The 24,262-nt window shown below is 39.6% G+C and overlaps 2 protein-coding genes across 10 annotated transcripts in view; one reads left to right on the top strand and one right to left on the bottom strand.

The window, feature by feature from the left end:
• Window positions 1–12,505, bottom strand: part of palld (palladin, cytoskeletal associated protein) — a 53,741-nt gene extending 41,236 nt beyond the window's left edge. For 4 of the 8 annotated variants that reach the window (XM_040128055.1, XM_040128057.1, XM_040128060.1 and 1 more), the window contains exons 1-2: window positions 12,292–12,502; window positions 9,741–10,733 (exon numbers count right to left, since the gene is read on the bottom strand). In XM_040128055.1, the coding sequence (XP_039983989.1) occupies window positions 9,741–10,732 (992 nt within the window). In that variant the 5' untranslated portion in view covers window position 10,733; window positions 12,292–12,502. Of the gene's footprint in view, window positions 1–9,740; window positions 10,734–12,291 lie in introns of all 8 variants that reach the window. The other 4 variants (XM_040128061.1, XM_040128062.1, XM_040128054.1 and 1 more) reach the window with 3 other exon arrangements.
• Window positions 12,506–16,203: 3,698 nt separating this feature from the next.
• Window positions 16,204–24,071, top strand: anapc4 (anaphase promoting complex subunit 4). Of its 2 annotated transcripts, none has more exons than XM_040127697.1 (28): window positions 16,204–16,488; window positions 17,476–17,591; window positions 17,687–17,792; window positions 17,889–18,021; window positions 18,115–18,189; window positions 18,280–18,306; window positions 18,415–18,459; window positions 18,573–18,657; window positions 19,141–19,248; window positions 19,369–19,539; window positions 19,626–19,690; window positions 19,888–19,930; window positions 20,113–20,189; window positions 20,279–20,379; window positions 20,460–20,511; window positions 20,616–20,671; window positions 20,851–20,897; window positions 21,001–21,057; window positions 21,159–21,215; window positions 21,306–21,399; window positions 21,553–21,650; window positions 22,151–22,212; window positions 22,329–22,367; window positions 22,459–22,560; window positions 22,651–22,728; window positions 22,843–23,010; window positions 23,392–23,515; window positions 23,754–24,070. In XM_040127697.1, the coding sequence occupies exons 2-28, from the start codon at window positions 17,484–17,486 to the stop codon at window positions 23,991–23,993; spliced, it is 2,418 nt and encodes an 805-aa protein (XP_039983631.1). In that variant the 5' UTR covers window positions 16,204–16,488; window positions 17,476–17,483; the 3' UTR covers window positions 23,994–24,070. The 2 variants fall into 2 exon arrangements, with proteins under 2 accessions (XP_039983631.1, XP_039983629.1); XM_040127695.1 differs by lacking the exon at window positions 16,204–16,488 and adding an exon at window positions 16,721–16,818 and having other exon boundaries at window positions 23,754–24,071.
• Window positions 24,072–24,262: the final 191 nt, after the last annotated feature.

The raw sequence follows: 24,262 nt of genomic DNA, 5'->3' as shown, positions 1-24,262 counted from the left end.
GATATATCCTCCAAACTGTCAAATAAATCCAGCGTAAAAAACCAACAAAAGGAACGTCCAGACAGGCCCAAAATTAAACAAATCAGCCATATAAAATAAATGAGCCCACATATTTTAACAGCAACACGAAGCCTCAAGTAAAAGGAAGTGGACTGCTGGCCAAAAAGATCAGAGGTCTTATTGGCCAACTGTTGCTGAGACCAACAGTGAGGTCACATCTGGCATTTTTTTATTTATTTGTAAAACTAGCTTTGGGTACAAGTGACTTTAATTCTGTCTGGTGTGGTTTGACGATGGAGGAAGTTATTATTATTATTATTTATTTTTTTATTTTTTTTGGGTGAAAGGGTCATTGGCCTAATTAAACCAAACTCTTTCCTCAAACATCCAAGCTACAATCAGCTTTTACATACAGCATGTGGTCAAGCCTATGGGACTGCTTACGTCAGATCCTGTGCAGCAAATTTCATCAATTTACAAATTTCTAAATTCTTCCATGACCACAATAATTGATCCTGCTGCCACTGAGTAATTACAGCTGGAGATAAACCACAGAACAGTCTGTGCCTGTTTTATGTATGTATCATAGCTTTCTTGGAACAACAATTACAAAGAGTTAATGCAATAGCTGAGCCACACAGAGCAGATCTGCGGTCACATGTATGGCCATGCTTTGAGTCACCTAGAGCACAGCTATGTCTTTCAAGCCATAAAAATTATTAAAACAATGTTCTCTTTTTCTTTGTCTTGTAATAGTTTAAATTTTTTTAATTTCAAAGGCCAGGTGCAATTTCTGAGTCAACAAAGTCTTTCTACAGAGGCAGCAGCATACCTCTGGTCATCTGTGGGCCCAGACACGTAAATTTACCGTAAAAAAACAAATGTGCATGACCCCCTTTCAACTAGTCACCCACGGCCTTGCCACAAACATGCAAAGGCACAGACATACAAAAACATCTGCTTCCATGACAGCCAGACCACCTCTCCTGGTGTGTGGGTGGATAATGCACCTTAACATCAATATCCTTGAATATTTTCAGTTCGGAAGCCAAATCTTAGCCAGTCTGAGACAGTCTGTAAGGGTGGACATAGAGAGCAACACACTGATAAGATGCTTCACAAACTGGATGCATATCAGTCAGCACTGAACTCAAAGAGGAAATCAGTAACTCCCTGTAATTCTGCTGTGTTGAAGACTGAAATAGAAGAAAGAAATTACTGTAAAACTACTGCCAACAAAACTGTACTAGAGGAGATAAATGGCAATAGAGGCAATGGGCTGAAGTTGCTGTCTGAGACGGGACTGAACTCTGCGACCCCTCCTCCTAAATCCGAATTTATGGACTTAGATCTGAACTCTGATCAGACACATATGTGCCAGACATGGAGCATCTTCCTATCCTCCTCTTCCTCTTTCCCTCGTATGAAACTGAATGCCACCGACCCCCCATCCCATCCCAACTGTCTGTCCCCATGATATCAGGAACCTTAACACTGAAGCTAAAGGAAGGAAAAGCAGGGATATTTTATTCAAGATGCATATCTTGAATTTCAGTGTAAGACAGTTTAATGTTCACACAGCTGTTATCCTGTCACATGTACATGGGAAGGAAGACTTTTTCATGAGTCCCATTTGACCTCTCGTCTGCTTGTAAAACAAGTATCCCTGCGCAGACTCTGATTTTTTGCACAGCCAAGTACAGAGTACACGCAAACCCATTCTACATTTTTAAGCACCAAGAGAGTCTGCTGCTATTTCTATCTAGACGAAAACACTCAAGGCACACAAACACATACAACAGCACACACTAAATTCCACCACTTCAATATTGTCAGAGATACATAATTGAATCGGGCTCAACTTCAAACACAGCGCTTTGGCAGCCACACAGGAATCCAACGTCCATGAAAAATAACAGCCTAAAATATCTCATCAAAAGGCAGATTACTGTAAGCTGAATCTAATGGCCATGTCTTATCAAGCATGATGAATAGCAGAGTGTCATTTAACAGGTGAACAGAGGAATGTAACCTGGTGCTTACCGTTCACAGCCCAGCTGTGGAACAGACGCCCAGGGCCGGATGACTCAAAACTACAAACCTTAACTGAGTGCTGTAATACTTCGCCCACTCCTAATCTTGTTAAAGTGTGCCTGGCCAGGTTTTGGTGCACTGTACTTGAAATAGTGACATTTTTTAGCCTGTGTTTTGTGTGAAACTCCAGTAACTTGAGCTGTTGTGATCTGATTGATAGTAGTTTGTCTGAGCATTCATGTGTGACTGACCAGGGCAGGCCTGATGCAGTCAGTTAATGGTCATGGTAAGTGTGTGCATGTTTAGAGATGAGGTCAAACAGGCCTGCTGACATTCGGTGTGGAGGAGAGGCTTAAGCACGGAGTAAAGATTTATGGAGTGTCCTCTGCCCATCCTCCTTTTGGACTTGTCTTAGATTACCATCCTCCTGCCGTGCATGACTGCTGCCGTTGTCTGCAACAGACATGCTTCATATTAAATCTGGTATTCCACTTCTTCAACTGTCACTGATCAACTTATATAATTCTCTACAAATCTCATTTGCCCTCTACTCTTACTCTACTCCCCTTCTTATGTAATTCTTTCTCACCTGATTGCTTAGTTTTGTGATAATTTATAAACCCTATCTAGGTCGACCATATACTACAGGCCGAACAAAAACGTTCCTTCTTTTATTGTGTCGATTACTGTATATTCAAATTATTTTGAACAAAAAAACAAAATAAAACCTTAGAAATTCTTTAAAATGGAGCACAAGACGGACCCACTCAGCAATAAATTTGATTTCAACATGGTGCTCAATGAGCCCAGAATCCTTTTGGCTGCGTGTATGGTTCATCAAAATGAAACCCACACATAACAATTTAAGCTATGTGGCCAGAGCTACCTTGTATACTGTATGTCATGTTGGAAACTGGATAAGAAGATAAGTGTGAAATTTGGGACAGTATGCGTAGACTGTAGGGGTCAAGATCAGGAGCCTCCTAGACTCCAAAGCTGGAGGAGGAGAAGGAAAAGTCTCACCTCATTGGGTGAAACTTCACACTTTGTCTCCAGGCCATAGGAGGGCCAGGGGCCACCGCTGACGCTTAGACAGGACAGCTCCATTCGTCACAACTGCCATTAACGTACCTCTGAGGAATAGCACTGACGTGTGTCCATCTGCATGTTTTATTGCTGATGTCTTGATGTGTACCGTATAATCTGCAGTAGGCCAGATTGGACAGCGATGTATAAAAGTTGCTCTGTCTATTTATGGTTACACCACAAAATTCTTTGGCAGCCTGCAGTGAACAAGCTCAAATGTACTCACGCTTTTGAACACATCTTTGTACACGTATAATACACACAGTCAGTTATCAGCATGGTGAGAATGAAATAATGCGTCAAACGGACTACCTCACATCAACTTGCAAAATCCCCATGCAGTATCAGTAGTTAAAGTTCCTCCTTCTTAAATGTTTTCATGTTTCAGGAATGTTAAGTTTTTGTCAAATAGTCCCCATATAGTATTAATTCTAAGTATGAATGCACCCCGACAGTCACTCCAAGCTCTCTCATTATTTGAAGCCTAAATATGAAATGACATCATGCTTGCAAAATTGAAGAAAAAAAAAAAAGCAGGTATAAAAATACCAGCGCTCTTTCCTTTCCCCTCCTCCTGGAGAGATCAAATGAGTCCGCGAAGGAGAATTTAAAATTACGGTCTTCCTGAAACAGTCCCAACAGTCAGCATTACAGCCAGGCTACGTCATGAGTCAACAGTGGGTCACCTGCTGTGACCTCGTACCAAGTCTGTTCCACACAATGTAGGAGGAAGGGGTTCTGTAACTGTTAGCTGGTATAGTGACTACTATGCAACAACAGGCTGTAATGCCAACCCCGCATCTCTCCCTTATCTGTGTGTGAAAATGTAGGGAGTCAATTTAGAGCCAAAAAGACTGCAAGAAAGAAAGAAAAACTGACTATGAAACCAAAACTATTACCCAAACTTGGAACCAAACCCATGAGAAAGGTTACTCTCTTTTTACACCTCAAAGAGGTTGATTTTAAATGCTGTCTTTAACCAAAAATATCAACAATCATAAAATGACATAGCGTTTGGACCTGGCTAGACTAGATTACTTGTTTGATTCTCTGCCCTCTTCATCGCCTTTGATGTGTGTCTGCCCACTAAAGTGGCTAAATGCTGAAACAGGGGCAAAATCTATCAGAAAATACTGGAACTGAGATTTTGAGGTATAAGACAGTAAGTGGTATAATGTATGAGAGAGAGAGACAGGCACAATAACTATTTCACATAATAAAATCAGGACAACTGATTTTATGACTGCGACTGATGCTTGCTACTCTTCTCTGCTTCATTTGTTTGATGTTGAGTTTTTTTGGGTTTCTCAGTCATGGCTTCGGTTGCCCATTTTTTATGTTTTTATTCTTTTTCTTTCAGTCTTTTTCACCCAAAATTGACAATGTCATACAGTGTATCCGCAGCTTGTACTTAAACCAAGCTAAGAAACCAAAATAGTAAAATTGGTTTGGTAGCAATGATGACATTTTAGTTGATACCCATCCTGATATGTTAATTACCATTAACCAGAAGCAAAGAGTGCAAAGGCCTGGGTGCATTACTCTTGCAGGACTCCTCCTCCTTTGGCTAAATATAACAAAAATGTAGAAAAGAACTTGAACACAAACAATGGGCTGTAGAGGGGCAAATTATTCCAAAATTTGATCAAGTGGTTTGGTTTCCAGGACAGAGGCAAGCCTGTTAGAGGGAAAAGCCCTTTGTATCCTTATAAAGAAAGATTTTAGAATTTGATGAGAGCCTGTACCCAGGGGAATAAAATGGGAGAGTTTAGGAAGTATAAAGACAGAGACAATTTGCAAGATAAATACTTCTTCAGCAGCTTCTCATTTCCCAAAAGTTTCCCTTGTGGTTTTGTGCATTCGGTAGAAACCAAGAAGCCATGGCTGCTCTCTAGCATAACTGCCCATCTCTCTACATTCAACTCCAAGTCAAGTTTTGAAATGCCTTGTTTGCACAGCAGGCAGCTAGGGTAATGACATGGAAGAGCATCCGACAAAATGCCTAAAATAGCTCGCTGAGCATGCCACAATTGGAGATGGATTGTCTCTGTCTGCTTTTCAATGCTTTGAAATAGTGAGAAATCAGTCATCAGGCACCCGCAGCGTGTTTGGTGTTCTGCACAACCAGACCTCACACCATCAATTTTGTTTAGAAATGCTCTCTTTCACAACAAAACACACACACACAAGGCTCTTACTCTGACTTCATACATTTTCTATTCCCTCATGCCAACGGCTCATCTTAACCCAAAACCAGCCCCTTGAAGAAGTAAAGAAAGGCCGAAATGATCTCAGACTGAAAAAATGCACAAAGTGGTTCCCACAAGGATAGAACACACATGCATCACAATACCAGAGATGCATCATTACAAACACAGCATTGCATAAAGCATTATGTGTGAGGAGCATGAGGACATGCTGAAGAATACCAGGCGTTCAATACCATAAGACTCTCCGGCCGAGACAAATTGCGGCTGACCACAGAAGGCCGCGCCCAGCACCCAACCTCAAGGAATGTCTCTTTCACTGGCTGTGCAAAATGCTGGCATCAGCGCAGCAGCAACTCATTAGCCCGAGAGAACTGAGAAGGAGGTGAGGAGGTTCATCACCTGCTTGGACTGGCAGCTGCATCAAAGGCGCTGCCCATGGGAAATTTACACTAAATGGAAATCAGGCATTTGAATTCAACCTTTGTAAAAAAAAAAAAAATAAATAAATAAATAATTCACGCACACACACATCTGCATCCTTGTGCACACACATACAAATAACAGCATGCAAACTAGCAAGGGCAGGTTGTTAGAAATGAGAAACAAAAAAAGTGAATGAAAGCCATTAACTTCCCTGTGGAGCACATAAAAAACATGCATATGTGAGTAATGGTCGGACTAACCATCGTGATGTACATAAAACATGAAGCAGGGCATACAGGTCAGTCACGTCTAGCTGACACGCTGGTTTAATTTGCAAGCAGCTCTGCAGGTAAGAATTTTAGACACATGTGTGTGAAATGTATGAATTTAAACAGAAAAATGAGAAAAATGTTTGAGCACGTGGTTGCTGCTATAGTCAGAATAAAGATTGGTGAAAAAGATGAAAAGGTCTCGTAATACACCAAGAAATTCAATATAGTGTTGATTTGACGGTTTAGCTGAGCAGAGAGACGTGGTCTTTAGGAGCTACTACCACTTTTTATTCAGTTATACTGTATATTCATCACATACAACCAGGTAGCAGCAGAGAAATCATTGGGTTTCTCCTCCAACTAATATGAAATCTCATTACAGATACAGATAATAAACTTTCTTTACAACGGTACTTCTTAGTATATCACTATGTGGATATTTTTTACATTTTTAACAAACATTTTTAACAAACTGTTTTATTTTGATAATAAATAATTTGCTGCCATCTAGTGTCCAGAATCAGTAGGCAACACAGAAAGTGACACTTTTTTTTTAACAGCACACAAACAACACTGAGTGCTAGTCATTGAAAGAGCCGGCAGTGGAGCAAAACACATGATCCATCAAACAATAAAAGTGTGTGCTGTTGTATGTGTTTGTGTGTCTTGAGTGTTTTCGTCTAGATAGAAATAGCAGCAGACTCTCTTGGTGCTTAAAAATGTAGAATGGGTTTGCGTGTACTCAGTCCTAAAATACTGCCATCTCATTCTATAACAACTAAATTTGCTTTCAACTTTTTTGCGACACTTGTGAACTATACATAGATTACGAAATTATGGAGAGATGATGCCGAGTACTTGGCTACAATTTTTACTTTTCCACCTCACTTCTCTCAGCTTTCCTTTCATTTTCTGTGTTATAGGTTGTCGGTATGCCCACAGTGTCTTGGCTCTCCCGTCTCCCTGTGGTAAAACATGCTACACACTACCTTCATATTCCCCAAGGAGATGTGGGGAGATGTAGAGCCTGTTGACTGAAAACGCACTGTCACTGCATTGCCTGCATTCCTGAGCATAGCTTCTGTTGGCCTGAAGACTATTTATACAGCTGCAGAAGAGGCCCCTCATAGCCTACTGGAGAGATACACGTCCTGGGCCACTGACTTTATGACTTCTGATGACACAAACACCTAAAAACGCATCGCCTGCTCAAAACCCACTGAAACTGAAACCGTTTGACTCCACTGGATCCTTTTGGCACGTCTATTATAATAAACTCAGGCAAGACAAGGAGTAGTTAAACCCAAATTATACAATGCAGTGCTGGAAGAACAAGATACAAAATATACAGTACTGTGTGTGGTGTTAGTAAATAGTGGGAAAAAACAGTTTCAGCTTCCATCCCAGTCAAGCAGAAATTTAAAAGGAGCTATTCTGAGTATTGAGGTTTAATCATTTCAAGGTGAAACTGAAACTTTTTCACCCAGAAAACTTTAACTATGAGGAGGAGGAACACAAACGCTGCAGAAATACCTTCCTTATACCCCTGAAATCGTAACAATCAAGTAGATTGAAACTTAAAGTAGTTCAGGTATTTCTCTATAGTAAACAACAAGCATGTTGACTGAACTGTGAGGATGACATTTGTTGAAACAAGAGAGGAGTGTATTTTTAGTTTGCGGATGAACTGGTGCAAATAACCAGGGGAAGGGGGTGCTGTCCTTTCAAGTGGAATAAGAGTTCATCCAGACATATATCAGACACCTGGCACAGGTACCGATGGACAAATGTGCTTACACAGAATGGAAGTGCCTGCAACCCTTGATAACACATAGGTAACTCTCACCTCTTGGCCGCCGCCCACCTCACTCACCTTATCTCCAGCGGCCAGGCCAGCGAGGCTGGATCCTGACGCTTGGTCTGGTCAGCATCACTGACGCTGTGATATAAAGGGCTGTTCATATGCTCTAGGTCAGTGTATTCTTGGATCATATTCATTCAAAATCTTGAAATCAAAATACACCTGGAGAATCACTTTTCTTCAGGGCATGTTTCACTGAAATTACAAAATGAAATGTTTTTTTATTTGCCCCTAGTAAAACCTTGTCATGAGGACAGTTTGGGCATTATTTGCAGAGGTTTTGATCTTACTCTGTAGGACTTCTACCGTCAATCCAAAGCAAATGAAATGTGAAAGGAGTTTTGTTTGTTGTGCTTCCAGCATCAAAAAATTACTTTAAAAAAAAATTCAGCAGCAACGTGTCCTTCCACAAACAATGTCGTGGTTACTCTGTATAGTTCACTCTTGACATTCCTTTCGACCAAAGATACAGTCCCATAAATCAAGTTGCTGTCACATTTTTAAAAATGTATTTCTTCAGTACTGTAAGTACCACAAATCAAATTCCATTTACCTCCACTTGTTAAGGTAGCAACAGAAATCTCAGAGACAGACCTCTCAAAACCATGACTAATAAAACCAAAACTGTCTGCATGGCGAGATACCACAGGAAATAAGTGAGAAAATGTGTTTGTAAGTAGGGTGAACTGACCCTTATTCAGGTTTGGAGTATAACTTGGCGCACTAGTGTCAACTGAAATAGTGTCTGTGCTTGTCAGTATCAGAACGATGGATGCAAGGACTGCTTAATACATCGGAGACAAATTACAGCAAAACGAAAGGCAAGAGAGCAAGTCTGAATCAGGACGATAGCTACTTTACACAACAGTGGCCCACCTTCACTTAACAAGCAAAGTTAACTACTGTGTCAAGCCTATGGAAAACTACAGGTATAACAGAAAAGTTATCCTCCATCCACAAGGTGCTTTGTTAAGTCACCGTCTGTGTGAACCGCTGGTGTCATATCAAAATCAGTAGCAGGAATTTTCCCATTTTGCTGCAGCTGAAGACACCCTTGCTAATTTAAAAGTTTAAGAAAATGAAACCAGCTTTAATCTTGGTGAAAGCACATGGTGTTCATCATCAGACTGAATACAAGACAATAGTAACTGAAGAAGGCAACAATTCTTAATCATCAGTCAACAGATGGGGAATATATGAGAACTGATTTGTGCCCCTCAACGAGTGATCACTTAATCAATCAACTGATTGGTAAACCAGCTAAAAAAATTCAAAAAGTAGATGATGAATCACCTGAAAAATGTGCAAAATCATGTAAACATAAATTGACAGTCACTGAGTTAAAGACACTTAAAAACAGGATCATATACATAAACAAAAAAGATAAATCATTTGAAAGAAGAATAAATTAAATGAATTTTGATTCAAAATTATTAAATAAGAAATTCAATGTTTTACCAAAGTGATTCATAATTACATTTTCATTGAATCTCAATTTTTTCCCCCCTGTTTATTTTCCATATTTTCACTGTCAATCATTTCACCCGACCCGAGACTGAAACATTGGGTAAATATCTGAATGAACTAAGAAAGCATTTCTCATAGCAATGGTACAAGTAGGGTCACAAATGAACAATTTCTTTCCCAGTTTATTATTTATAAAAAGGAATATCAAGGTGTAATATTCACAATATTGTGATATTTTAAGATTTCTCTGCGCTGCAGTATTTGAAATGTGCAACATGTGCTTATTCTCCACAAAAAAAAAAAAAAAAACTTTTTATAATATCAAACAGCAGATACCTGTCAAATCTCACCTTCACATTTAAGTCATATTGGTCAGGTTAGACTTACCTGATGAGCGGGAGGGGGTTTCCTCTGACTCGACATTCCAGACGGATGGGGCTTCCTTCTGCCACCTCCTGACTCTTCAGCTTCTGGAGGAAGTGAGGAGGGGAGAGGGCTCCAGTTGTGGTTGGTGCTCCAGAGTGTTGGTACCCTGCAGAAGCTGCCACTCCCACCGGGCCTCCAGGCTGAGGGCCCGTGTCTGTCTGGCTGTACTGTGTCTGCTCTTGCTGCCCACGAGGCAGAGAGGGAGCAGAGACTGTGTCCTGAGGGACTGGCTGCTGGCTCCCGGGAGACAGATAGCCACTATCAGGAGAGGACGAGTGCTTTTCCACCTGCTGCTCCACGCGAGCAGGACCTTTGAAAATGGAGGACAGCTCCTCGATGAACGTGGCAGCTCGGCTACAGAACTCCGTGGCTGAAGCCACACGATCATTCAGCTCCAGGCCTTCATGTACCAGCCTGGGTTTATCCTGCTTATAAACGGGCTGGATGGGTTTTTGGCAGACAATTTTCTCAGCAGAGGACGGAGCCTCACTGGACACTTGTTCAGGTCTGTTGTGGGTGGCATTCTGGCTGGAGGAGACTTTAACTGCTGCATTATCATCTAGATAGGGGACTTTGGTCTGGTGGTGCAGGTTCGGGCTTGTGGGGAGGTTTTCAGTAGTCTCGGTGTTCACAGGGAGGGAGGGGATAGGTTGGAGAACCTGCTCCTGGGGTGTAGGATTAGAGGGACCTGGATCTTCAGATTCACATGTGTCACCAAAGGCCTCCCAGGCCAGATCCAGGCTACGATTAAACTCTTCTGCACTTAAGAAGGAAGTAAGATCTGCAAAGTCCCCATCTCCAGAATCCAGCTCTGTCACAGAGTCCAGGTAGAGTTCCCCATCAGAGGATGCCTCAGAAAACACACCCCCATCGCCCTCCAAAATCCCACCTGCCACTGAGTCTTTTAGCAGCAGAGAGATGGGGAGTGGCTGATTCCAACTCCCGTCCTGCATCCTGAAATACCATCAGCTCTCATTAACCAGCAAATTACACACGTACAACTGTGACATTACAGTTTATACTCTACATGATACCCATCAGTAAAAAGGGAAATGACAAACCGACACAAGAGAAATCAATCTTAAAATATAGACTTCACAAAACTGGATCATTCTCATACTCGCAGCCATAGCTGGCAGGATGACTCAGGCCCGTGTTGTCTGGACACAGTTGGTGGGTATTAGCAAAGGCCTTTTCTGAGGTCATAGTGAACATGACTGACATTTCTTACTCGCTCTGTTTCCGTCAGACCATTTTACCCCATCACTCTGTCCTTTGTTGTACTTTTCATTCAGGGCAGAAAATACTGATTGTATTCATTTCTGATTCATCCAATCATTGTTTTTTTAACCAATCAAGAGTTGAATTCTGTCTATAAAAATGGCAGAAAATATCAACAAAATGGTCCAGTGTTCTTGTTTTGTCTGACTAACAGTCAAATGTATCCACTCATCACTCCGTTTAGAATGATATAAAGCAGAGCACAGCTATAACCTGCACGTTTGATATTTTTTCCTCTTAAATCAATAGATGGATCAATTATCGAAACAGTCACTAATTAATTTTCTGTCAATAGACTGATCCTTTTTAGCATGCATGTAAATATTGCTATGCACGATACAGATTACATATAATTAGATGTTTTTGATTAATTCTTAGGAGGTATACACTCATGTCTAAATTCTGACTATCCATATGCTCATATTATAGATTTATGAAATAAATTTGTTAAATTGAACATTTTTTCCCCCAACTGTGGCAGTGCTGTTTTGCGAAAAAGGAAGAATAATGATGAACAAGAGCACACGAACACATTTGTATCACCTGATGCATTCTCACTCGTGAGTTTACATGTAACATAAGAATCTCACAGTGTGATTCAGATGTAAAATAGGTCACATGCACGTTTAGTCTAAGAGGAGCATGGTTCTAATCCCTGGAGACTTTGACTCTAGCTGCATAATATGTTATGAAACTGTTGGTGTAGATGCATATATGACGCAGTGTGCCACTCAGCGCCCCATGGCGCCCTGAAGACCAGCTGTTGTTATTTTTAATCTCCTGGGCCATGTTTCACAGCAGCAGTGCAACCCCACCCGCACAGGAGTGAGGTCCTTCAAACTCAGTCACTACCTTCAAACACACACACACAGGTATGACTGGATATGCACGAACATTCATTGACATTCACTGGGTTAAAGAATTCAAAGAAATAAACAAAGACAACGCCCCTCAAATGCTCCATTATCTGAAGAGAACAACAATCACAGCACAGTGATGATTAAATATGACTGTGGAAAATTTATATATTTATATCTCAAAATGTCCTTAAAAACATGATAGAGAAGCTACTGCATATACCATGTTTGAACTTGACTGATATATATAAAGACCATGTTTAAAATAGCTGTACTGTTTCATTAAATGATCTAGGACATATTCTTGATAAACAGTTAAGAACTGAACCATCAAATGCAGGTGAAAATATCAACAAAAAGACGGAAAAACTTACCTTAAAGTGGGCTATTTGTCGAAACGCTTTCTCCTAGTTTTGTGGTTCCAGGTTTGTTTTGTTTATTAAGTAAGAATGAGCCAAAAAGAAGATTCTCTTTCCAGAAGAGCAGCCTTATTGGTCAGACAGTCAACAGGATCTCTCAGGTTCAGGGTCCAATTGCGTACTGCCTCTGCAGTGGCCTGCTCTCCCATCTGTCCTGGTCCCTAACTGCTCACTGTGTGGGGCTATATTTGGCCCCCGGCTCAGGTTTCACAGCCGGAATACTGGCAAGAAGAGAGAGTGTTAAGGTAGTCCTTGGGAACAGAAGGTAGCAGTGACATTTTTTTACAGAACCAGTATTTTTTAAATAAACACTGTAAACAAGGAAAACCCCACACCACGGAGACACAATATTTGACACCACACACCCTTAATAGGCACTAATGAGCCAGGACAATGGGGGTTCATGTAACGTTCAGAGGCCCTCAATGTGCATCATTCATCGTTACAGCCGGAGGTCTGGTTAACGAAGAGATATCAAACATCCCACTGAATAGGTCAGTTATTGGCTGGGTTACGGTTTGCCTAGTGAAGACGTCTAATATGACACAGTGATGTGACAGCAGCTTGTCAGTGTTGCCACTGTGTCCTGCTGATTTTACCCGATGACCCCAGGCCACCCACTTGTCTGTTCTACCTGTAGCTAAGTTCTTTTAAAATGGGCCTGGGAGGATTTAGCAAAAACTAGAGCTGAGATGAAGGTTCAGCACTGGGTTTGGTCAAGGTGAATGCTGCCAACATAGAGTATGTAAAGGTTTGAACAAGTTTTTCTGTCTGCCCAGTCCACAAATAATAGGCCGACTATTTAGTATATTAGAGAAAGATGGTTTAGACTAAGGCCCAAACAGTGGGTTAGACGGGCACAGACAGTTGAAGACCATGCAGCCTCACTTGGTCTATTTCTAGGCCACTATCACATTTTGTGCTCTCAGAGCTATTCTGGTTCTTCATCAATCTACTGATTACAGTTGAGTGCTAGTGATAAGTTTGGAAAGAATTTCCACTGTAAGAACTATCTACTGTACACACAGACACACACACACTAACTACACACACGCCAAATAATCAGTAATCTTATCAAATCCTACTCACTTGTCACCATGCCCCAATTAGCAATGATTCTGTGTAAGGTATCATTTAAAAATACCTGCATTATTTAGTGGTGACTTTCTTTAACCTACGGAACTGTATCTGTCTGCGGTCTATGTAAGAAGAGTGCGGGAACATTTCCAGCACTCTTCTTTTATACCACATGTGCACACCACAACACTATTCCTTGCATCATAGATTATGTTTAACGGTGTCTGCATAGAGTAATTATCTATAGTGTTTAAAAATATTTTTGGATGCCTCTGTGTTTCCTCTTGTGCTAGACCCATATTTCTAGCACGGTCAGGCAGAGGCATTATCTTGACACACAGTAGGTCACAGTTGAAAAGAAAAATACACTTGAGAGAGTATTATTTCCGTGGTGAAGGGCTGTGAAGCTCCTGTGTGATTCATATTAATGGTTGTTTAGCAAACACCACTGTGCATGCTTATTTAGTGGAATGTTGAATCTGCAGTATTAATGTACTAAATTGTGTCATATTATTGTTTGACCCAGTATTTGGTTTTAGTCTCCCTGAAGATAAAATCAAGAGTCATTGAGGTCAAGGTCGAAGTTTTTTTTTTAAATTTATTTTATTTTTTTAAAATTGCGTCCCAAGGAGACATTTGTCTTGGATTAAAATAATTTCAGCGCAAGAGCAGACATAATATAAAAACACACTTGAAAACACACCACTCACAAAACAAAACAAAAACACATTAGCTAAAAGGCATAGCAACTAGCTCTAATGAACTAGCTAGCTGTATAACTAACAGTTATAGCTAGTCTCCAACAACTGCGCGTTTAAATAACCTCTAAAACTACCAAAAACCAAGATAGTACCACTACAACCTGATATCTTACACTATATGCTTCACTGGAATCAGACTACCCAGCATAGACAATTGGTGGCAAAATGTACCCACACACCACCAAGGCTTCTGGTAATTTTGAGAGTTTTATTTCAAGCGTCCTGTCTGCCTTGACGATCATTGAGCTGAGTGTTTTTTGCATTCAGTTGACACACCGAGTGCTAAACTTCACCTCTGTTTTTGAAAGTTTTAAGCACTGTTGTTTGCCAAAAGAACATTTATAATAATGTGTCTACACTACCTCCGGTGGTCACAATGTGTAACTAGACCTCTGTGTATCGTATAACCCCGTATGTAGGCTCCTTACTATGCTATTGTGTCCTATTTGATGCAGACACAATTACACCTCTATATACATCTGTAATACCAATAATCAGTATGAATATTTATTAAATATGAATTAAAGATCAATTAAAACATTATAGTTTCCTTACATTTTGAAAGTACCCACTGTAAGAATTAGTAATCTGCTATGTCTGCACTGAGGCTAACTTTAAAAATTTAATATTTTGCAGTTTCTCCTTGTGTCCACTAGAGGGCAGTGAACACTTATTATTATATAAAAATAAGGCGTCAGCCAGCGTCCATTGTAGTGGACCTTAGATATTTTTGATCTCAGCCAATGAAATATATATATATTTTTTTTTCTTCTTTTTTCCCCCCCTTTTTTTTTTTAAAATAAACTTAGATGCAGTAGCAACTAAGTAGGATCTGGCCGAGCAAAAAATGTCAAGTTGTCCATGCTATATCCAAGTCATGAAAAAGTGGAGATAATAATAATGTCAAACTTGTAAAAACTTTTTCACCTAATATCAATTTATTTACATGGAGAACTCATTTTCTTGAATTGATATTTATACAAACATGCTAATCCATCATATTAAAAGTTATTTTAAGATTTTTTTCAATGTTTTCAAGCACATATTTTTCTCAAAAGTGACATAAACAAGAGGCTGTTGTTATTCAGAGGGTTTGTAAAATTTGTACAATTATCTCATTTATAATGATCTGAGCCTGTCAGTGGCAAAAACAAGAACTCTTAGTAGACATACTCTGATGCCCAAAAATGCCCAAAAAAAATACACAAATGCCCCTTTGGCTTACATTACAGCCATTTCACCGTTGCCAAAGTTCTCGCTCAATATTGGATCCATTCCAAACATTTTGTCCCCATCAATCATTTAGACCCAAAAACTAGAAAGTAGGGCCAAACTTTTAAAAATACTGGAATTATCCTTTAACTTGATGAATTTAATGTGCTGCAGTTCCCCACTGTGGCCACTGGAGGGTAGTGAAGATCCTAAATATAGAGGTCAATAATTCAATCAAATCTGACGGGATATTGAGTAACCTTCTTACACTATAAGTAATGTTTAGCCCATAGGCGAACTCCACTAGCATCAATGCATTGTAATATTTCGGACAGAAAAACATCACAAGTTAAACAATGGAGGGCATCAGACCCTTGAGCTCGGCGACATTCTTATGGCAACAACAGACACTTCCAAATTAAACTTTCCAACTGCACTGAGCTGTAGTTACTGTAGCCACTAGGGGGTAATGAACACTCATGATTGACCATCAACTCGTCCAGCGTCGGGCCAGGCAATAGTATACCAAAACTTCCGGTGCGGACTGTCAGAATAAAACTTTTAAAATAGACAGGTTTATAACCACACTGTGGCTGCTTGTATTTTTGACTTACTGTGTCGGGACCTCGGTTTTAACCTGTACACATGCAATGCCAGCGTTTGGCCAGCAGCGATCACCATGTTGGCTTCCAAACAATAAAGCATTACAAGAACATTTAGTGTTTCAGAAAACCTCGTTACTACTTTAACCAGCTCAACTGCACCCATTCATTTACGAATTGCGTTTTCCCAATGAACAAATTTGTCGTGTCACGAGTCCCGTTGCTCCACAGTGATTGGTCGAAGGGATAATATGGCGCTGTCCGCGTAATTGTGAAACATCATGAAGAAAACTTAAATTAAATGCTTTGCAGGACAGAGCAGAGTGGAATCGACACTTTCATATTTCACAACGGTATGTTGCAGCCGTTATATCGCCTCCTGTGACGTCCATCACGGTGAAGCTAGCCGTGGGTTTCTTTCTACATTAGCTTCCTCGGCTTGCTAACAAACCTGCTAACACTGGCACAGAAGCTTCTCATCTGCCAACTCTAAACAGCAAGTGAGTAAGGGTCCGGCTCATGACCATCGAGTGTTATGTAGTTTGACTTTCTGGCACTGCAATTTTTAGGTCGGCGCTAGCATTAACACGTGTATTATTAAATGTATATTTACATGCCAGTTGCATGTTTTTATATTTCTGCGTGACAGTGTCGCCAGCTATTATTCTTTAATGGGACCTCAGGGAGTCAACAGATTGGTAGCAAACCATCTTAAAATGAAATGAGACTTGAGAGCGTCTAGAGTCTTTTGTTCATCATAATATCATAATATTAGTCTGAAAGGATGCATGACTGCCTGTTATTTACTGGACTTACCATCATATATTACGGTAATAACACTTTTTTTTCCTCATACCACCCACCACAAGTCATATGTAAAATAAAAATAAAAAGTTTCTGCCATCGAAGTGACTGCTAACTCTAAAAATGGCACTTTCGTGCTCTGCATGTAGGCGTTTTAAAAAAAATTTCATAGATAATTACATCCATTCACAAAAATACGTACTTATTTTAGTCAGTGATCAATCTTTCTCAAATAATAGGTTAATAATATTTTCCAAAAAATGTCAGAAAATGTTATTGTTCGACCAACAGTCCAAAACCCCAAAGTGTTTACAATCATATAAGACGAAGAAAACCAGCATGTTTTCAGTTTTTGCTGTCAAACAATTAATTAATTATCATAATAGTGCTGATTAATTTTCTGTTGATCAACATATTGATTAATCCACTAATGTTTTCAGTTTTAAAAAAGACAAAAGGAAACATTAAAAATATGTGATCAACCAGCTCTGCTTCAGTGTAGAGACACAAGCAGATATGAACATGTATCAACAAAGGCTCAACTGTCCTGTCTTCCTCGAGCACGAGTCACAGGGTTACATTATCACAGAAGAGAATTTTTCAAAATATTGAAGCATAGTTGTCCAAACTGAGAGCTGATGTCTGTTATTTATGTACTTATTAAAACTTTTCACTTTTTCCAGGCCACAGTATGCCTGCCTTCCGGCAAGTAGGAGAGAAGCAGCTTCCTAACCCTGTACTGTGTATGGCATGGTCTCCCAAAAGGGATCTGATTGCTCTGGCCAACACAACTGGAGAGGTAAAGAAAAAATTTTCTTTTTTAATTTTTAATCTTAAAACATGACTTGTTGTCTTTTATTGTTTTGTAGTTTTATGGCTCCAATTTGTTCATAGTTGCTACTACATCGCTTGGCTAGTTTCCAGCGTGTTTGGAGCTTACCACCCAGTGAGTATACTGGGAAGGAGATCACTGCACTTGCCTGGAGGCCTGATGGCAAAAGTAAGAAATGACTACATGCATCTTTCCCAAATTTTTTGATTGCTTATTAATGGGATCATGAAGCTATTATAGTTTTATCTTCACTTCAATCTGCAGTATTGGCCTTCAGCCATGGAGACACCAAGCAGGTGGTCCTGTGTGGTGTTGAGAAAGCAGAGATCCTTCACGTGTTTCCAATGCAGAACCCTGTGACCTGCATGCACTGGATGGAGGTGATGGAGGAGAGCAGGTATGCGTGGGGCTCAGGGATCAAACCAGTGGCACAAAGGACATTTAATTTTCAAGAATAACGTAAATTATTGGTCTTCTTGATGTGTTTCAGTGCCCTCAACTCCTTTTACAACTCAGAAGATGAATCTAAACTTTTTCTTCCTAAATTACCAACACTCCCAAAGAGGTAACAGTAGCTTTAATTATTCATGAAATTATAAGAAGGCAATTCCTAGGTCGACTGGATAACATTTATTGATACTTTTGTTTTTCCCAGCTATAGCACAACATCAAAGATCTTCAGGTGGGAGAGTATTTTAATGAATAATTCATCAGTCCTACATTAGTTATGTAATGTATGTTTTGATCATTTCTGATAGCATCTGAAAGTATTTATTTATCTGTGTTGCAGCGAGGAAAAGTCTGATGAGATAATGAATCTCCTGGGAGAAGTCAGGTAAATTAAACCTATCATGTAATCAACACAGAAAAAAATATGACATTTTGATGTAGTCTTCTTTTCAGGTTGGACTGCAGATTATTTCACCAGACCATTTTGTTTCTGTGCAGACTGAATATACTTGTTCTTGGGGGAGATGATGGCTTTGTGGAGCTTTATGCCTATGGGATGTACAAGATTGCCACCTTAACTGGAGTAAGGCTCTTTAATTCATTCATAGGAGTTGTCCTTTATATTCTCTGAAAGACCAATATAGATCAAGTGACTGATATTAATAGTCAGTGATGAATTTATAGCCAGCAAAAAATGTATCTGTAGTGCTGAAATGTGTCAAGTGTTATACCAAAAGGCAAAACTAAACTGAAGTGGATCGCATGATTGAAACATCTTAGAATAGAATGGGACTCTTTGCAACACCACAACAAATTTTGATATTAAATATTACTGTAAAGTGGAATCAATACTTATCTGACACAGTCTCAACAAAATTTCACTAAAATTTCATTAATAACACAAAAATTGTATTGGATTATTTATTTTTAGATTATAATTCTGAAGTAAACACCAATGAATTGTACTAGTGAAACCAGTACTGGTAAAAAATCCAATATTAGATCTCAAATAGTCATATCTGAATTATATGATTAAACTCTTGTTCCTTTTAATTATGGTTTATAGGTATCAGGAACATGTCGCAGCCTGAGTCTGTCTAGTGATCTCAAGTCTCTCTCCGTCATCACAGAGGTCAGGTCTGCCAACAACAACCCAGAGATTTGCTACATTCAGGTGCGATGAATTGAATTGCCTTCATTTTCCATTTCCTGTAGACTTCTTTATTCTTCACAAGCTCACGTGGGCTCTAACCTGCATTTTTATTTTATTTTAACATCTGACTCTGTCTTCCAGCTGGACACTGGGTTGTTGTCCGACTGTCTGCCTGAAGTCACCAGGATGGCGCGCAAGTTCACCCACATCTCCACCCTGCTGCAGTACCTGCATCTCTCACTTACATGTATGTGTGAAGCCTGGGAGGACATCCTCATGCAGATGGATCTTCGACTCACTAAGTTTGTTCAGGTCAGTAGTTGTAGGTTGTTGTCTAAATTGGCTAATATAAGAAAGTACCAACAAATGTCTTTTTTTCCTTTTTTTTTTTTTTAAAGGAAAAGAACACAAGCACTCAGGTTCAGGATGAGTTTCTAGAGCTTTTGCTGTGGGGACAATCAAGGTGAGAAAGAACCATTTCTACTGCTAGCATTTTTTTATTCTCATGTCACGATGCTTGGAGAATTCTGTAGATGGTGGCAACATTTCTCGGGTTAGTTAAACTGCTTTTAAGAGGTTAAGTCTGTTTGTGAAAAACTGGATTTTTAAATCATGCAGCATTTTTAATTTGCTTGCCAATTGCTTTCTGCTTTCATGTAGCCCAGAACTACAAGCTCTTCTCATGAACCAGCTGACTGTCAAGGTGAGACTAAGTTGGTGGTGTAAATGCTTCTGTTAGAACTCAAACTTGAATTTATCTGGAGTTCAGATATAACTTCTTTCTTTCTAGACCGTTTGCGATGTTGTATTACAGATACATTTGTTGGTATAGCTGAAAATCACATTGCATTTGTTTCTCGTTTATATTTTCCATTTCTATCATAGGGCCTGAAGAAGCTTGGCCAGTCCATTGAGTCCTCTTACTCCAGCATCCAGAAGCTAGTTATCAGCCACCTGCAGAGGTATTTTCAGCTATTCATCTCTCCTCAATGCTGCCAGAAGCCTGGGTGTTCTCATGTAAACTCCCTCCCTCCTTTTTTGCTCACTGCAGTGGCTCTGAGGCCCTGTTGTATCACCTAAGTGAGGTGAAAGGCATGTCCCTATGGAAGCAAAAGTTCGAGCCCCTTGGTCTGGATTCAGCAGCTATAGAAGGTACCATTTCCCTAACCCACATGATCGCAGAAATTTAGCCTTTTATCATCGAGAACATCATGTGTGTTTTGTGTTCTCAGGTGCTATCACAGCCGTGGGTTCCTTTTCTCTGAAAGCCAATGAACTTCTGCAGTGAGTTAAAACATGTCAGAATACATTTGCATCTTGTTTCGTTAGTAGTGTTCATGTTATTTCACTGCATTCTATATAATCACTTCTTTTATTTTGTCATATAGGGTGATTGACAAGAGTATGAAAAACTTTAAAGCCTTTTTTCGGTGGCTGTATGTTGGTAAGAATAAAAGTTAGTCAGTCAAATACAATGAAAGCTTAGAAGTTTGACTTGTTGATAGAGACATTTATCATTGTGTGCATTTATGCAATTTGACATGCACTAGTTTAAGAGTATTAAGTTTTAAATATTGTCTTTAAGCTCAAACTGTTTTTTTATTTTTTTTTATTTCTCCACAGCTATGCTAAGAATGTGTGAGGAGCATGTGCCACCAGAACTCAACAAGGTGAGTTATCAAAGTTTTTGAGAGAAAGATTTGTGATTTTTAAAGTGTTCCTGGTTTTATTTATTTATTTATTTTGATTTAAACAAGTTGATTTATCTCTTAGATGACTCAGAAGGACATTGCCTTTGTTGCTGACTTCCTGTCTGAGCATTTCAGTGAGGTGAGATCAGCATAATAGCACTGTAATGACAATTAAATACATTTGTTCAACATATTTATAGCTTTTTGCAAACTGAGTTTAATCGCTGCCTGTTTTAACAGAATGAGGAACTCTTTGATCGCAAAGGAAAGTATTTCAATGTGGAACGGGTTGGTCAGGTAAGTGGTTTTTTGTTGTGTTGTCTCAAGTGTTTTTGAGTGGAGCTGCCATCTTTCATTCTGGTTTCTCTCTCATATGGACATCTATAGTACCTTAAGGACGAGGATGACGACCTCGTGTCTCCCCCCACCACCAAGGGAAACCAGTGGCTGAGGTTTTTGCAGGAGAGTACGCACCTGAAGCGTGAGCTATGATCCTTATTTAATAAGTGCAGAAAAATAGTGATTAAAAATGTATAATTTTTAAACTACATTTTGGAATAAGGTTAATGGATGTGTTTGATGCAACATGCTAGTGTCATAACTAACAGATAAAATGTTTGACTGGTTTCTCTAGAGAGCCCTTTGCTGTTTCCTTCATATCCCCAAAAGTCTTTGCACTTTGTCAAGAGGATGATGGAAAATGTCATTGAGCAGTGTCTACAGAAACCTGCAGTGAGTTTTCATTGATTTGCATCTTGCTCTTTCTCACATTTGCATTTATTTATTTCTAACCAGCACAATTAAGCGTATAGCTACAAATGTCAGGGGCCATGAAATTCAAAGTCATCTCACCTTTTTATTATACTAGACCTAGGAGCAGTTAGGAGACACTTGTCCGGCAGTCAGCTATGCTCAAGCTCAGGGGGAATTAAAACAGTCTGAAATGTGTGTTCAAGATAGGCTTTGAGAGTAGGAGCCATATTGTCCATTTTGTGTGTAGCTGAAAAGCCTCTCTGCAGCATTTTGCACATCCTGTAGCCAAAATACAGCTTTTTGGCCAAGGCCAGGATATAAGGTGTTTTGGTAATTCTCTGTCATTGAATAGAAGTTGACTGAACTTTCTTTTTGAATTATTTTTAAAAATGTATTTGTAAACTTTAGAGTTGCTTCACTAAATTCATAAGTATTCTCCCATGTTACATGTTGCGTATTCATTGTTTATTTGTATGCAGGAAGTAATTGGGAAGTCTGTAAAACAGGCCGTCTTTTTGCCCTTGTACACTGTGCCAGAGAGGTATGATCTGATGTCTCTGTAAAAAAAAAAAAAAAAAAAATCTACATTATTTAAAATATGACTAAATTCGTGTGATTTAAGTTGTATTGATTTGTTCATGTCCGTTGTCTTTCCAGCTCTGAAAACACTCCCCGACTTTTTGAACTTCCATCTTTGTATGTAAAACACAAACATTGTGGGGTTCACAATAATCTGTAACAGTAAAATAGCTGTTTGTAGTAATGATGTGTCTTGGTCATCATACAGGTGGAATGACAAGAAGGCCAAAATGCATTATGTTGTGTTCTGCATGCCAGATATTTCACCCTGCAAGCTCTACCTATTACGGAAAGGAACAGACCCAAACAGGTACATTTCTGTGCTTATATGTGCATGTGAGTTTTTTTTCCGTATCCGTTTATTTATCCGTTTTCACCCAAATTTGTCTTGCTTGCACAGGCACATTCCCAACAGTGTCATGTCGATTGACCTCAGCCACCATCTTGACAATGCGGATGATGATAATGCTGCAGCCCAGTGAGCTCTCATGTCATTCCTACCATTTAATTTGTTAAACAGACATAAATGCACACTAATTCCTTGGCTGGTGAAGATGTTCCTATCATAACTTACTTTTATTTCCTTTTTTAGGTCTCATTATGTTTACAGCTGCCTAGATGCTTGTTTCTATGACGATGAAATGCTAACTGTGGTCTTGCAAGGAGCAGAAGAAGACAATAGTAGGCGTGTCCTAGCTCAGCTCCCTCTTGCTTCAACCCTGAGCTGTGAGACCGAATTTCACTGGGAGCCTAAACTGAGGTGTGTGTGCGTGAGTGCGTGCGTGCGCGTGTGCACGCACATTATTAGTAATATCTTCCTTTCATAGTAATATGTCTCACCAGTCTGAACATTCAATTTGTTTAACAATCAGAAAATAGAAACTACATTTTAGAATTGAATAAGTATATATTTTCTCTTCATTTCTCAGTTTAACAAAATATTGACCACATACTTTAACCTCAGACTCAGACCTATAATTACGTACAAGTAAATAAAATTTCCCCTACATTCCCTTTGCTAAATGCATAATCTAGGAAACATTTTCATGGTGCTGGACCAGAAGTGGTTTAGGCTATGCTCTAAAAACAGCAGAGACAGGGCCTAACTTTATGATACTGCATATGTCACCTTTATTGTCAGGTTGGACCAGCAGAACAGTGCCATCCCATGCCAAGGCCTGGTGTTGGGGAATCAGTGGCGAGAACTAGAGAGCATGAAGGCTCAGTTTGTAGCTGTCAATGGAATCCGCAAAGTGGCCTGTGTGGTAAGTCAAATTTATCTCTAGTACTTTCCAATGCATTTTTTTAGTGCATGGGGATTTTGGTGTGGGATATTATGCATGCATGGATGAACTGTACTGCAATGTTCGTATATTCGTTTCACTGATCAGTAAGGTCAGATGATCCATTGTCAGTGTTCTCACTCTTATCTGCCAGTGGAGTCATGTATGTGAATGAACATATTGGGCTGTTTCAAGACATTTACTCTTTCTTTCCTGGCAGTTAAGTGCCAATCTGAGGCACATACGTGTTTTTGAGATGGACGTAGAAGATGAGGATGAGGAGGGAGCTGACTCTCAGAACGCCAGTGCTGACCAGGATGGGCTGGAAACTACCATGACCAGCCAGGGGCAGGGAGAGGAGAGTGTGGAGGCTGAAGGTGAAGCTAGAGAGCGTGGAGGAGATGGGTTTCAAAAAACTGAGGAGCGTCTGGAGTCAGAGGAAGCCCTGGAACTCTCTTAAGACTGAGACATAGAAAGAAGCTACATAAACAAAGGACCTGGCTCCATCTTTTGTTTGTTACAAAAAATGTTTTCACAACATTATGAAAATTATGTTTATATATGAAAATAAACAGGTTCTTTTTGTATTTGTTTGTGATGTTTATTGTTCTGCTTAATTTTTTCTGAATTTTTGTTTGTCTGTTTAATGCAATTTAAATTTTGACTAATCATTTTTGTCATTTTGTCACCATGCCATTTACCTTATTTTTTTTTTTCCTGTAGGGATAA

This window comes from Xiphias gladius, chromosome 6, assembly GCF_016859285.1.
Source record: "Xiphias gladius isolate SHS-SW01 ecotype Sanya breed wild chromosome 6, ASM1685928v1, whole genome shotgun sequence".
Lineage (NCBI taxonomy): Eukaryota > Metazoa > Chordata > Actinopteri > Istiophoriformes > Xiphiidae > Xiphias > Xiphias gladius.
Note: the sequence above shows the minus strand (reverse complement) of the source record. Positions and strands in the feature narration are given on the sequence as shown.

Coding starts and splice junctions, on each gene's coding strand:
- anapc4 (XM_040127695.1), top strand. CDS start 16,773: ATGCATGACTGCCTGTTATTTACTGGACTTACCATCATATATTACG. Junction 18,022..18,114: donor GAGGTGATGGAGGAGAGCAG/GTATGCGTGGGG, acceptor GATGTGTTTCAG/TGCCCTCAACTCCTTTTACA. Junction 19,931..20,112: donor TGAACCAGCTGACTGTCAAG/GTGAGACTAAGT, acceptor TTTCTATCATAG/GGCCTGAAGAAGCTTGGCCA.